The sequence below is a fragment of the Carcharodon carcharias genome, chromosome 1, assembly GCF_017639515.1.
Source record: "Carcharodon carcharias isolate sCarCar2 chromosome 1, sCarCar2.pri, whole genome shotgun sequence".
In the NCBI taxonomy this organism is placed as follows: domain Eukaryota; kingdom Metazoa; phylum Chordata; class Chondrichthyes; order Lamniformes; family Lamnidae; genus Carcharodon; species Carcharodon carcharias.
The window spans coordinates 261,582,053-261,596,321 of NC_054467.1; the positions used below are offsets into that span (position 1 = coordinate 261,582,053).

Here is a 14,269-nt window from a genome sequence, read left to right on the forward strand (position 1 = left end):
AGTTTCTGTTAGTTACCGTTTGGGAGTTTGTGGCTCTGTCCAGTGTCTGTGAGTGACCATTTGGGACCCTGTGGCTCTGTCCATTGTCTGTGAGTGACCGTTTAGTTCTGTGTGGCTCAGTCCTGTGTCTGTGAGTAACCGTTTGGCTCTGTGTGGCTCTGTCCAGTGTCTGTGAGTGACCTTTTGGGACTGTGTGTCTCCGTCCAGTGTCTGTGAATGACCGTTTGGGACTGTGTGGCTCTGTCCAGTGTCTGAGAGTGACCGCTTGGGACTGTCTGTCTCTGTCCAGTGTCTGTGAGTGACCGTTTGGTTGTTTGTGGTTCTGTCCAGTGTTTGTGATTTATCGTTTGCGACTGTGTGTCTCTGCTCAGTGTCTGTGAGTGACCGTTTGCCACTGTGTGTCTCTGCCCAGTGTCTGTGAGTGACCGTTTGGGACTGTGTGGCTCTGTCCAGTGTCTGTGAGTGACCGTTTGGTTCTGTGTGGCTCTGTTCTGTATCTGTGAGTGACCGTTTGGTTCTGTGTGGCTCTGTCCAGTGTCTGTGATTGACCGTTTGTTTATTTGTGGCTCTGTCATGTGTCTGTGAGTAACCATTTGGTTCTGTGTGGCTCTGTCCAGTGTGTGTGAGTGACCGTTTGGCACTGTGTGTCTCTTTCCAGTGTCTGAGAGTGACCGTTTGGGACTGTGTGGCTCTTTCCAGTGTCTGAGAGTGACCGTATGGGACTGTTTGACTCTGTCATGTGTCTGTGAGTGACCGCTTGGGACTGTGCGGCTATGTCCAGTGTCTGTGAGTGACCGTTTGGGACTGTGTGGCTCTGTCCATTGCCTGTGAGAGACCGTTTGGAATTGTATGTCTCTGTCCATTTTCTGTGAGTGACTATTTGGTTCTGTGTGGCTCTGTCCAGTGTCTGTGAGTGACCGTTTCGGATTGTGTGGCTCTGTCCAGTGTCTGTGAGTGACCGTTTTGGAGTGGCGGCTCTGTCCAGTTTCTGTGAGTGACCATTTGGGAATTTGTGGCTCTGTCCAATGTCTGTGAGTGACCGTTTGGTTCTGTGTGGCTCTGTCCAGTGTCTGTGAGTGACCATTTGGGACTGTGTGGCTCTGTCCAGTATCTGAGAGTGACCGATTGGGACTGTGTGGCTCTGTCCAGTGTCTGTGATTGACCGTTTGGGACTGTGTGTCTCTTTCCAGTGTCTGAGAGTGACCGCCTGGGACTGTGTGGCTCTGTCCAGTGACTGTGAGTGACCGCTTGTGACTGTGTGGCCCTGTCCAGTGTCTGTGAGTGACTGTTTGGTACTGTGTTGCTCTGTCCAGTGTCTATGAGTGACCGTTTGGTTTTTGTGTCTCTGTCCAGTGTCTGTAAGTGACAGTTTGGGACTGTGTGTCTCTGTCCAGTGTCTGTGTGTGACCATTGAGGTCTCTGAGGCTCTGTCCAGTGTCGGTGAGTGACCGTTTGGGACTTTGTGGCTCTGTCCAGTGCTTATGAGTGACCGCTTGGGACTGTGTGTCTCTGCCCAGTGACTGTGAGTGACCGTTTGGGACTGTGTGGCTCTGTCCAGTGTCTGTGAGTGACTGTTTGGTTCTTTGTGGCTCTGTCCAGTGTCTGTGAATGACCGTTTGGGACTGTGTTGCTCTGTTCAGTGTCTGTGAGTGACCGCTTGGTTCTTTGTGGCTGTGTCTAGTGTCTATGTGTAACCGTCTTGGAGTGGCGGCTCTGTCCAGTTTCTGTGAGTAAACGTTTGGGAGTTTGTGGCTCTGTCCAGTGTCTGTGAGTGACCATTTGGGACCCTGTGGCTCTGTCCAGTGTCTGTGAGTGACCGTTTGGTTCTGTGTGGCTCTGTCCAGTGTCTGTGATTGACCGTTTGGTTATTTGTGGCTCTGTCATGTGTCTGTGAGTGACCGTTTGGGACTGTGTGGCTCTGTCCACTCTCTGTGAGTGACCTTTTGGGACTGTGTGTCTCTGTCCAGTGTCTGAGAGTGACCGCATGGGACTGTGTGTCTCTGTCATGTGTCTGTGAGTGACTGTTTGGGACTGTGTGGCTCTGTCCAGTGACTGTGAGTGACTGCTTGTGAATGTGTGGCTCTGTCCAGTGTCTGTGAGTGACCGTTTGGTTTTTTGTGCCTCTGTCCAGTGTCTGTGCGTGATGGTTTGGGACTGTGTGGCTCTGTCCAGTGTCTGTGAGTGACCGTTTGGTTTTTTGTGGCTCTGTCCAGTGTCTGTGCGTGATGGTTTGGGACTGTGTGGCTCTGTCCAGTGTCTGTGAGTGACTGCTGAGGTCTGTGTGGCTCTGTCCAGTGTCTGTGTGTGACTGTTTGAGACTATGTGTCTCTTCCACTGTCTGTGAGTGACCGTTTGAGTCCATGTTGCTCTGTCCAGTGTCTTTGAGTGACCGTTTGTGACTGTGTGCCTCTGTCCAGTGCCTATGAGTGACCGCTTGCGACTGTGTGTCTCTGCCCAGTGTATGTGAGTGACCGTTTGGGACTGTGTGTCTCTGTCCAGTGTATGTGAGTGACCGTTTGGTTCTTTGTGTCTCTGTCCAATGTCTGTGAGTGACTGTTTGGTTCTTTGTGGCTCTGTTCAGTGTCTGTGAGTGACCGTTTGGGACTGTGTGGCCCTGTCCAGTGTGTGTGAGTGACCGTTTGGGACTGTGTGGCTCTGTTCAGTGTCTGTGAGTGACCGTTTGGTACTGTGTGGCTGTGTCCAGTGTCTATTTGTGACCGCTTTGGAGTTGCGGCTCTGTCGAGTTTCTGTTAGTGACCGTTTGGGAGTTTGTGGCTCTGTCCAGTGTCTGTGAGTGACCATTTGGGACCCTGTGGCTCTGTCCAGTGTCTATGAGAGACCGTTTGGTTCTGTGTGGCTCAGTCCTGTGTCTGTGAGTAACCGTTTGGCTCTGTGTGGCTCTGTCCATTGTCTGTGAGTGACCGTTTGGGACTGTGTGTCTCTGTCCTGTGTCTGAGGGTGAGCGCTTGGGACTGTCTGTCTCTATCCAGTGTCTGTGAGTGACCGTTTGGTTGTTTGTGGCTCTGTCCAGTGTCTGAAACTAGCCGCTTGGGACTGTGTGTCTCTGTCCAGTGTCTGTGAGTGACCGTTTGGTTTTTTGTGGCTCTGTCCAGTGTCTGTGCGTGATGGTTTGGGACTGTGTGGCTCTGTCCAGTGTCTGTGAGTGACTGCTGAGGTCTGTGTGGCTCTGTCCAGTGTCTGTGTGTGACTGTTTGAGACTATGTGTCTCTTCCACTGTCTGTGAGTGACCGTTTGAGTCCATGTTGCTCTGTCCAGTGTCTTTGAGTGACCGTTTGTGACTGTGTGCCTCTGTCCAGTGCCTATGAGTGACCGCTTGCGACTGTGTGTCTCTGCCCAGTGTATGTGAGTGACCGTTTGGGACTGTGTGTCTCTGTCCAGTGTATGTGAGTGACCGTTTGGTTCTTTGTGTCTCTGTCCAATGTCTGTGAGTGACTGTTTGGTTCTTTGTGGCTCTGTTCAGTGTCTGTGAGTGACCGTTTGGGACTGTGTGGCCCTGTCCAGTGTGTGTGAGTGACCGTTTGGGACTGTGTGGCTCTGTTCAGTGTCTGTGAGTGACCGTTTGGTACTGTGTGGCTGTGTCCAGTGTCTATTTGTGACCGCTTTGGAGTTGCGGCTCTGTCGAGTTTCTGTTAGTGACCGTTTGGGAGTTTGTGGCTCTGTCCAGTGTCTGTGAGTGACCATTTGGGACCCTGTGGCTCTGTCCAGTGTCTATGAGAGACCGTTTGGTTCTGTGTGGCTCAGTCCTGTGTCTGTGAGTAACCGTTTGGCTCTGTGTGGCTCTGTCCATTGTCTGTGAGTGACCGTTTGGGACTGTGTGTCTCTGTCCTGTGTCTGAGGGTGAGCGCTTGGGACTGTCTGTCTCTATCCAGTGTCTGTGAGTGACCGTTTGGTTGTTTGTGGCTCTGTCCAGTGTCTGAAACTAGCCGCTTGGGACTGTGTGTCTCTGTCCAGTGTCTGTGAGTGACTGTTTGATTGTTTGTCGCTCTGTCCAGTGTTTGTGAGTTACCGTTTGCAACTCTGTGTCTCTGTCCAGTGTCTGTGAGTGACCGTTTGGGACTGTGTGGCTCTGTCCAGTGTCTGAGAGTGACCGTTTGGTACTGTGTGGCTGTGTCCAGTGTCTGTGAGTGACCATTTGGGACCCTGTGGCTCTGTCCAGTTTCTGTGAGTGACTGTTTGGTTCTGTGTGGCTCAGTCCTGTGTCTGTGAGTGACCGTTTGCTTCTGTGTGGCTCTGTCCAGTGTCTGTGATTGACCGTTTGTTTATTTGTGGCTCTGTCATGTGTCTGTGAGTGACCGTTTGGTTCTGTGTGGCTCTGTCCAGTGTGTGTGAGTGACCGTTTGGCACAGTGTGGCTCTGTCCAGTGTCTGTGAGTGACCGTTTGGGACTGTGTGTCTCGATCCAGTGCCTGTGAGTGACCGTTTGGGACGGTGTGGCCCTGTCCAGTGTCTGTGAGTGACCGTTTGGTACTGTGTGGCTGTGTCCAGTGTCTGCGTGTGACCGTTTTGGAGTGGCGGCTCTGTCGAGTTTCTGTTAGTTACCGTTTGGGAGTTTGTGGCTCTGTCCAGTGTCTGTGAGTGACCATTTGGGACCCTGTGGCTCTGTCCATTGTCTGTGAGTGACCGTTTAGTTCTGTGTGGCTCAGTCCTGTGTCTGTGAGTAACCGTTTGGCTCTGTGTGGCTCTGTCCAGTGTCTGTGAGTGACCTTTTGGGACTGTGTGTCTCCGTCCAGTGTCTGTGAATGACCGTTTGGGACTGTGTGGCTCTGTCCAGTGTCTGAGAGTGACCGCTTGGGACTGTCTGTCTCTGTCCAGTGTCTGTGAGTGACCGTTTGGTTGTTTGTGGTTCTGTCCAGTGTTTGTGATTTATCGTTTGCGACTGTGTGTCTCTGCTCAGTGTCTGTGAGTGACCGTTTGCCACTGTGTGTCTCTGCCCAGTGTCTGTGAGTGACCGTTTGGGACTGTGTGGCTCTGTCCAGTGTCTGTGAGTGACCGTTTGGTTCTGTGTGGCTCTGTTCTGTATCTGTGAGTGACCGTTTGGTTCTGTGTGGCTCTGTCCAGTGTCTGTGATTGACCGTTTGTTTATTTGTGGCTCTGTCATGTGTCTGTGAGTAACCATTTGGTTCTGTGTGGCTCTGTCCAGTGTGTGTGAGTGACCGTTTGGCACTGTGTGTCTCTTTCCAGTGTCTGAGAGTGACCGTTTGGGACTGTGTGGCTCTTTCCAGTGTCTGAGAGTGACCGTATGGGACTGTTTGACTCTGTCATGTGTCTGTGAGTGACCGTTAGGGACTGTGTGGCTCTGTCCAATGACTGTGAGTGATGGCTTGTGAATGTGTGTCTCTGTCCAGTGTCTGTGAGTGATCGTTTGGTTCTTTTTGGCCCTGTCCAGTGTCTGTGAGTGACCTATTGGGAGTTTGTGGCTCTGTCCAGTTTCTGTGAGTGACCGTTGAGGTCTGTGTGTCTCCGTCCAGTGTCTGTGAGTGACCGTTTGGGTCTGTGTGGCTTTTCCAGTGTCTGTGAGTGACCGTTTGGGACTGTGTGGCTCTGTCCAGTCTCTGTGAGTGACCGTTTGGGACTGTGTGGCTCTGTCCAGTGTCTGTGAGTGACCGTTTGGGACTGTGTGGCTCTGTCCAGTGTCTGTGAGAGACTGTTTGGGTCTGTGTGGCTCTGTCCAGTGTCTGTGCCACAATTTCCTTCAGTTCCCTCAGGGAGATCAGTCTCTACCTTTACAGATACACTCAACCTTTTGAAGGACTAACTGGCAGACAGTGCCTGGCTCTGAGTTCCTTTCATCTTTCTGACCAACAGAGTTACAAGAGAGGCCAAATAAACCCGGCTGCTCCTTTTCGGTATCTCCACGCAGTCTTCATGAGCCGCTTCGAAAATTCGCTGTAAGCTTTGTGTGAGGGTTGATTAAAGGTCGGAGGTTATGGTCCCTAATCGCCCACTGACCGTCGTTTGGCATGGTGAGGATGGGGATTTGTGTGATGGAACCGTTCCTTCCCTCCACTCGCCCCGCTCGCTCGTAAATGGTGGCCAAGTCCGTGTACATGTAACCGGGAAACCCCCGTCTCCCAGGAACCTCCTCCCGGGCTGCAGATACCTAGGGGAGGGGGAGCAGGAGGGGCAGGGGATGAGGGAGGAGGGGGGAGGGAAGCAACAGGGAGAAGGGGAAGCCAGAAAACAGAATATTAGAGCTGACAACACTCCGAATTTTATTGGTTTAGTTTCATGTCAATCATCAAATACAAATTGGACAGTAAGAGGAACAGACCCATCTCCATCTAGCTCTACTATCTCCATTGCTACCCCCTGCCCACCAATATCTGATTCTCCCTCTCTGGACCCCAGTCACTGAAGTTCCTTCTCCCAAATCGGAAAGCTAATCCTGGCACAGCTCTCTCGCTGTGTTATCACGTACAAATGCAGTTTGCAAAGGATCTCTCAGGATTGACACTTCTTGCTGTGACAATTTTCTGAATGTATATTTAGGTCAGATGAACATTCTCCCTTCATGGCCCTTTATTTCTGGCCCTCTTGCCCCAGCTCCAACACTAGGGGCCATGCCTTCAGTTGACTGTGCCCCAAACTGTGGAATTCTCTTCCGAAACCCATTCGCTTCTCCTTCCTCCTTTAAGACAGTGACTAAAACCTATTCCTTTGACCAGCCTCTCATCACCTGTCCTCATAGTTCCGTCTTTGTCTTGGGTGTCAATATTTGGCTCCTGATTGGCTGGTGGAACAGCCCCATTCAGAGTGTAAGTGTAACCCTGAGACCCCAGTCACCTGTCACTTTACCCCGACTCTGACCTTGCTGTCCTCGGTCTGCGACACCATGCTAACCAATCTCAATGTAAGATCAAGGAACAGCACCTTGGCTATCGATTGGGCATGTGACAGCCTTCCGGACTCGATGCTGGGTTCAACAATTGCAGATCATAAAACACAGCACCCAACGTTTTGGGTGGCAACTTTAGGTGATGATTCCATTATTCCCACTTACACCTCCTCTGACCCAGTCCTTTGTCCCTTTACTCTTCCTAAGACCATCTGTACTTACCTTACATCATCACACCTGCCCTCTATCCTATTAATAACCTTTCCTCCTATTCTCTTCACCCTTGGCCCCCGCACCCCCATCTGCCTTTTCTCTCTATGTACTTGCTTAACTCCTGCTCTTCTCCAATTTTTTCCAGTTCCAATGACAATCATCAATTTAAAATATGAGCTCTCTGTTCCCCTCTCCGTACATACTGCCTGTCGTGCTGAGTGTCTCGAGCATTTTCTGCCCCACGGGGAGAATCTGAACGTTATTGTCTGATCGCTGCCGCTTGTGGGATCTTGCTGGACACAAATTCCCCTCTGCATTTCCTGCGCTTCTGCAATGACTGCACCTCAAGATACCGCATTGGCTGGAGAGTTCTCAGCGCCATCCTGAGCTTATGAGAGGGTGCTAGAGAAATGCAAGCCTTTCTTCCATCAGATTTGTGACCCCCCTCTCTCCCCCTCCCCCAGGATACCACATTTACTGCATTCATTTTCCCAACTTGCTGTGGGGGAATTTGAACTCTCAAACCCCACAAGATTTCGAGTCTGAATCCTCAGTTTACCTTAAACCCCTTTCGGTCATTAACCCATTATTCCCCAGTTTCCTTTTGGTTATTAACCCATTATTCCCCAGTTTCCTTTTGGTTATTAACCCACTATTGCCCTGTTTCCTTTTGGTTATTAACCCATTATTCCCCAGTTTCCTTTTGGTTATTAACCCATTATTCCCCAGTTTCCTTTTGGTTACTAACCCATTATCCCCCAGTTTCCTTTTGGTTATTAACCCATTATTCCCCAGTTTCCTTTTGGTTACTAACCCATTATCCCCCAGTTTCCTTTTGGTTATTAACCCATTATTCTCCTGTTTCCTTTTGGTTATTAACCCATTATTCCCCAGTTTCCTTCTGGTTATTAACCCATTATTCCCCAGTTTCCTTCTGGTTATTAACCCATTATTCCCCAGTTTCCTTTTGGTTATTAACCCATTATTCCCCAGTTTCCTTCTGGTTATTAACCCATTATTCCCCAGTTTCCTTCTGGTTATTAACCCATTATTCCCCAGTTTCCTTCTGGTTATTAACCCATTATTCCCCAGTTTCCTTTTGGTTATTAACCCATTATTCCCCAGTTTCCTTTTGGTTATTAACCCACTATTCCCCAGTTTCCTTTTGGTTATTAACCCACTATTCCCCAGTTTCCTTTTGGTTATTAACCCATTATTCCCCAGTTTCCTTTTGGTTACTAACCCAATATTCTCCTGTTTCCTTTTGGTTATTAACCCATTATTCCCAGTTTCCTTCTGGTTATTAACCCATTATTCCCCAGTTTCCTTTTGGTTACTAACCCACTATTCCCAAGTTTCCTTTTGGTTATTAACCCATTATTCCCAAGTTTCCTTTTGGTTATTAACCCATTATTCCCAAGTTTCCTTTTGGTTACTAACCCATTATTCCCCAGTTTCCTTTTGGTTATTAACCCATTATTCCCAAGATTACTGTTGGTTATTAACCCATTATTCTCAAGGTTACTGTTGGTTACTAACCCACTATTCACCAGGTTACTTTTAGTTACTAACCCACTATTCACCAGGTTACTTTTAATTACTAACCCACTATTCACCAGGTTACTTTTGGTTACTAGCCCACTATTCCTCAGGTTACTTTTGCTTCTCTCCAGCTTTCACTTTTAACCTGTCCTGCACTTTGAACATCTCACTCTGCGTCTCTCACTCTGTGTCTCAATTTCGAAGTTCTCCAGAGGTTTCTCACCTCGCGCAGAGCCTCAGCGTAGGAGCTCATGTCTGTCAGGATGACCAGCACATGCTTCTCACATTGATAAGCCAGGAACTCAGCGGCCGTCAATGCCAGGCGAGGGGTGATGATCCGTTCGATGCTGCAGGGGGAGTCACAGCAAGCTCAAATTAACACGGGTCTGGCATCCAAAGAGGAGGAAGTCATGTTCCAGCTGTACCGGGCCACAGTTAGACGTCATCTACAGAGCTGCGCCCAGTTCGGTGGTCTTTAGGAAGGCTATATTGGCCTTGGTGTGCATTCAGAATGAAAACTGGGCTAAAAGGGTTAAATTATGAGCTTGCATTCACTAGGCCTGTATTCCCTTGACTATGGAAGATTAAGGGGTGATTTAATCGAGGTGTTTAAGACGACTAAAGGATTGGACAGTGTTGAAAGAAAGAAATTATTTCCCCAGGTCAGTGTGGGGAGGGGGGAGTCCAGGAAAAGGGAATAGAACCTTAAAATTAGAGCCAGGGTTCAGGGGTGATGTCAGGAAGCATTTCTTCACACCAAGGGGATAGAAATCTGGATCTCCCCTAAACGGCTGGTGGGGCTAGAGATTTCACCAGAGCAATGGGTTTTTGTCAGGGAAGAGATATATAAGAAGAGGAGGGTTAAATGGGTTGGAGTAGAGATCAGTCAAGGTTTAATCAAATGGTAGGGCAGGATTGAGCGTTGAATTACATCCTCTTATTCCTAACAAAATAATACAGGAAATATTCCTTCCATTGGTTTGGGAGTCTAGGTCTCGTGGGTATAATATAAACATCAGAGCTAAATCTATCATTAGTAAAAATTAGGAAACACCTCTACACAGAAAGGGTAGCAGACTTTTGGAACTCTCTTCTGCAAGTGACAATTCATGCTTAGATCTACTGTTAGTTTTAAACCTGACACTGAGAGGTTTTTGTTAACCAAAGGTTTTTTTTTATTCATTCATGGGATGTGGGCTTCTCTGGCTGGGCCCAGCATTTATTGCCCATCCCTAGTTGCCCTTGAGAAGGTGGTGGTGAGCTGCCTTGAACCGCTGCAGTCCATGGGTGTAGGTACACCCACAGTGCTGTTAGGGAGGGAGTTCCAGGATTTTGACCCAGTGACAGTGAAGGAACGGCGATATATTTCCAAGTCAGGATGGAGATTGACTTGGAGGAGAACTTCCAGGTGGTGGTGTTCCCATCTATCTGCTGCCTTTGTCCTTCTAGATGGTAGCGATTGTGGGTTTGGAAAACTGAACCAGGATCTTGTCGGTGGGAGATTCAGCGTTGGCAACGCTGTAGAGTGTCAAAAGGGGGTGGTGAGACTCTGAATCGTTGCCTGGCAATTGTGTGGTGCCAGTGTTACTGGTCACTTATCAGGACAAGCCCGAAGGTTGTTCAGAAGTTACCACAAAAGAACACAGGCATCTGCGGAGCTGTAAATGGAATGGAGCACTTTGTTTTACTCTTTCACAGGATGTGGGCATGCCCATCCCTAACTGCCCTTGTTCAGAGGCCATTTAAGAGACAAGTGCATTGCTATGGGCCTGAAGTCACATTGCCAGGCCAGGAAAGGACAGCAAGTTTCCTTCCCTAAAGGACATTGACAACGACAACAGCCGACAATAGTTTCATGGTCATCATCAGAATTTAATTCCAGATTTTTATCGAATTCGAATTCCACCATCTGCCTGTGGTGGGATTCGAACCCCGGTCTCCAGAGCATTACCCTGGGTCTCTGGATTACCAGCCCTGGTGACAATACCACGATGCGACCAGCTCCCCTAAAGTGCGCACTGTGCAATCGTCAAGGGATAATGCGGCAACAATGGCTTTTTGGAGTCAGTCTCAGATCAACCGTGTCCGCATCGAATGTCACAACAGCTTGAGGCAGCCTAATGGCCGCCTCCTGTTCCTCTGACCCTCTGGGGATCTTGCGGCAGTTCCTGCTCGCCACCACTTGGTGACACTAGTGCACCATCTAGATACAGAGACCAATGGTGCTCTGCCTAGAGACAGGAGATGAAAGCTGCCGCTCACGCTCCGACTCACAAACCTTCCCCCATAAAACTCTCCGTTAGCTGGGTGACCGAGTGTGGAATGACACTGAGTGAAATCTTGCTTGAAGGGTTGTCAAAAGTAGCGCACAAAGAATCCATCAAAACCTGCTCCACCTCTAATCCAACAGGAAACTTCACAGGTTCTCACTGCGGCTGTGATCACTTTGCATAACTTGAAATTATAAATTAGAAAAAAGCATTCCCCTTATTTATTTTTAATGGTCAATTTGAAAAAAAATAAAGGTGCCTGTGCTTATATCAATCACAGCAGAGAGCTTTACTCTGTATCTAACTCCGTGCTGTACCTGTCCTGGGAGTGTTTGATGGGGACAGTGTAGAGGGTGCTTTACTCTGTATCTAACCCCGTGCTGTACCTGCCCTGGGAGTGTTTGATGGGGACAGTGTAGAGGGAGTTTTACTCTGTATCTAACCCCGTGCTGTACCTGCCCTGGGAGTGTTTGATGTGGACAGTGTAGAGGGAGCTTTACTCTGTATCTAACCCCGTGCTGTACCTGTCCTGGGAGTGTTTGATGGGGACAGTGTAGAGGGAGATTTACTCTGTATCTAACCCCGTGCTGTACCTGTCCTGGGAGTGTTTGATGGGGACAGTGTAGAGGGAGCTTTACTCTGTATCTAACCTCGTGCTGTACCTGTCCTGGGAGTGTTTGATGGGGACGGTGTAGAGGCAGCTTTACTCTGTATCTAACTCCGTGCTGTAACTGTCCTGGGAGTGTTTGATGGGGTCAGTGTAGAGAGAGATTTACTCTGTATCTAACCCCGTGCTGTACCTGTCCTGGGAGTGTTTGATGGGGACGGTGTAGAGAGAGCTTTACTCTGTATCTAACCCCGTGCTGTACCTGTCCTGGGAGGGTTTAACAGGACAGTGTAGAAGGAGATTTACTCTGTATCTAACCCCGTGATGTACCTGTCCTGGGAGTGTTTGATGGGGACGGTGTAGAGGGACATTTACTCTGTATCTAACTACATGCTGTACCTGTCCTGGGAGTGTTTGATGGGGACAGTGTAGAGGCAGCTTTACTCTGTATCTAACCCCGTGCTGTACCTGTCCTGGGAGTGTTTGATGGGGACAGTGTAGAGGGAGATTTACTCTGTATCTAACCCTGTGCTGTACCTGTCCTGGGAGTGTTTGATGGGGACGGTGTAGAGGGACATTTACTCTGTATCTAACTACATGCTGTACCTGTCCTGGGAGTGTTTGATGGGGACAGTGTAGAGGCAGCTTTACTCTGTATCTAACCCCGTGCTGTACCTGTCCTGGGAGTGTTTGATGGGGACAGTGTAGAGGCAGCTTTACTCTGTATCTAACCCCGTGCTGTACCTGTCCTGGGAGTGTTTGATGGGGACAGTGTAGAGGGAGATTTACTCTGTATCTAACCCTGTGCTGTACCTGCCCTGGGAGTGTTTGATGGGGACAGTGGGGTCTAATTCGAAGAAAATCTTCCATTTTATAGCCTAAAAGAGAAAAGTCAATATTCAATAAAAAGCATTTGAACAAAGTCAATGTCTTACGTTGGGTCATTGGCGAGGTTGAGAAACAGACAGACATTATCCATGGTGCCGTTCTCTTCAAAGTCAGACTTGAAGAATCGAGCCGTCTCCATGTTAACCTGTGAGTTGGAGGAGAAATGGAGATACAGTCACTGCCTCATTGACAGACAAGATGCCTAGGCAGATAGTCACTCCGAATGGGTTAGCACCACTGAATACTGACAGGAGGCGCTACATACCAATAGGAGCCATGATTGACACAGTTATTAACATCACATAGTCGCAACGACGAGAGGGAGGGTCAGTATTGAGAGATGGTCAGTACCAAGTGAGAGAGTCAATGCCGAGAGAGAGGGTCAGTGTAGAGAGTGAGGGTCAGTGCTAAGTGAGAGATGGCCAGTGCCAATAGAGAGGGTCAATGCCAAGTGAGATGGTCAGTGCTGAGAGAGGGGGTCAGTGCTGAGAGAGGGGGTCAGTGCTGAGAGAGAGGGTCAGTGCTGAGAGAGGGGGTCAGTGCTGAGAGAGGGGGTCAGTGCTGAGAGAGAGGGTCAGTGCTGAGAGAGAGGGTCAGTGCTGAGAGAGGGTCAGTGCTGAGAGAGGGTCAGTGCTGAGAGAGAGGGTCAGTGCTGAGAGAGAGGGTCACTGCTGAGAGAGGGTCAGTGCTGAGAGAGGGTCAGCGCTAAGAGAGGGGGTCAGTGCTGAGAGAGACGGTCAGTGCTGAGAGAGGGATTCAGTGCTGAGAGAGAGGGTCAGTGCTGAGAGAGAGGGTCAGTGCTGAGAGAGAGGGTCAGTGCTGAGAGAGGGGGTCAGTGCTGAGAGAGGGGGTCAGTGCTGAGAGAGAGGGTCAGTGCTGAGAGAGGGTCAGTGCTGAGAGAGGGTCAGCGCTAAGAGAGGGGGTCAGTGCTGAGAGAGAGGGTCAGTGCTGAGAGAGAGGGTCAGTGCTGAGAGAGAGGGTCAGTGCTGAGAGAGGGGGTCAGTGCTGAGAGAGAGGGTCAGTGCTGAGAGAGGGGGTCAGTGCTGAGAGAGAGAGGGTCAGTGCTGAGAGAGAGGGAAAGAGCAGAGAGAGAGGGTCAGTGCTGAGAGAGAGGGTCAGTGCTGAGAGAGGTGGTCAGTGCTGGGAGAGAGGGTCAGTGCTGAGAGAGAGGGTCAGTGCTGAGAGAGAGGGTCAGTGCAGAGAGAGAGGGTCAGTGCTGAGAGAGAGGGTCAGTGCTGAGAGAGGGTCAGTGCTGAGAGAGGGGGTCAGTGCTGAGAGAGGGTCAGTGCTGAGAGAGAGGGTCAGTGATGAGAGAGAGGGTCAGTGCTAAGTGAGAGATGGCCAGTGCCAATAGAGAGGGTCAATGCCAAGTGAGATGGTCAGTGCTGAGAGAGGGGGCCAGTGCTGAGAGAGGGGGTCAGTGCTGAGAGAGAGGGTCAGTGCTGAGAGAGGGGGTCAGTGCTGAGAGAGGGGGTCAGTGCTGAGAGAGAGGGTCAGTGCTGAGAGAGAGGGTCAGTGCTGAGAGAGGGTCAGTGCTGAGAGAGGGTCAGTGCTGAGAGAGAGGGTCAGTGCTGAGAGAGAGGGTCACTGCTGAGAGAGGGTCAGTGCTGAGAGAGGGTCAGCGCTAAGAGAGGGGGTCAGTGCTGAGAGAGAGGGTAAGCGCTGAGAGACAGGTTCAGTGCTGAGAGAGAGGGTCAGTGCTGAGAGAGAGGGTCAGTGCTGAGAGAGAGGGTCAGTGCTGAGAGAGGGGGTCAGTGCTGAGAGAGGGGGTCAGTGCTGAGAGAGAGGGTCAGTGCTGAGAGAGGGTCAGTGCTGAGAGAGGGTCAGCGCTAAGAGAGGGGGTCAGTGCTGAGAGAGAGGGTCAGTGCTGAGAGAGAGGGTCAGTGCTGAGAGA

The 14,269-nt window shown here is 50.0% G+C and overlaps 1 protein-coding gene across 1 annotated transcript in view; it reads right to left on the bottom strand.

Moving 5' to 3' along the window:
• The window catches only part of LOC121275984 (V-type proton ATPase subunit B-like), a 144,826-nt gene extending 132,152 nt beyond the window's left edge, over positions 1-12,674 (bottom strand). The window contains exons 1-4 of the mRNA XM_041183931.1: positions 12,651-12,674; positions 12,423-12,520; positions 8,834-8,957; positions 5,970-6,120 (exon numbers count right to left, since the gene is read on the bottom strand). Of these exons, the coding sequence (XP_041039865.1) occupies positions 5,970-6,120; positions 8,834-8,957; positions 12,423-12,520; positions 12,651-12,674 (397 nt within the window). The remainder of the gene's footprint in view (positions 1-5,969; positions 6,121-8,833; positions 8,958-12,422; positions 12,521-12,650) is intronic.
• Positions 12,675-14,269: the final 1,595 nt, after the last annotated feature.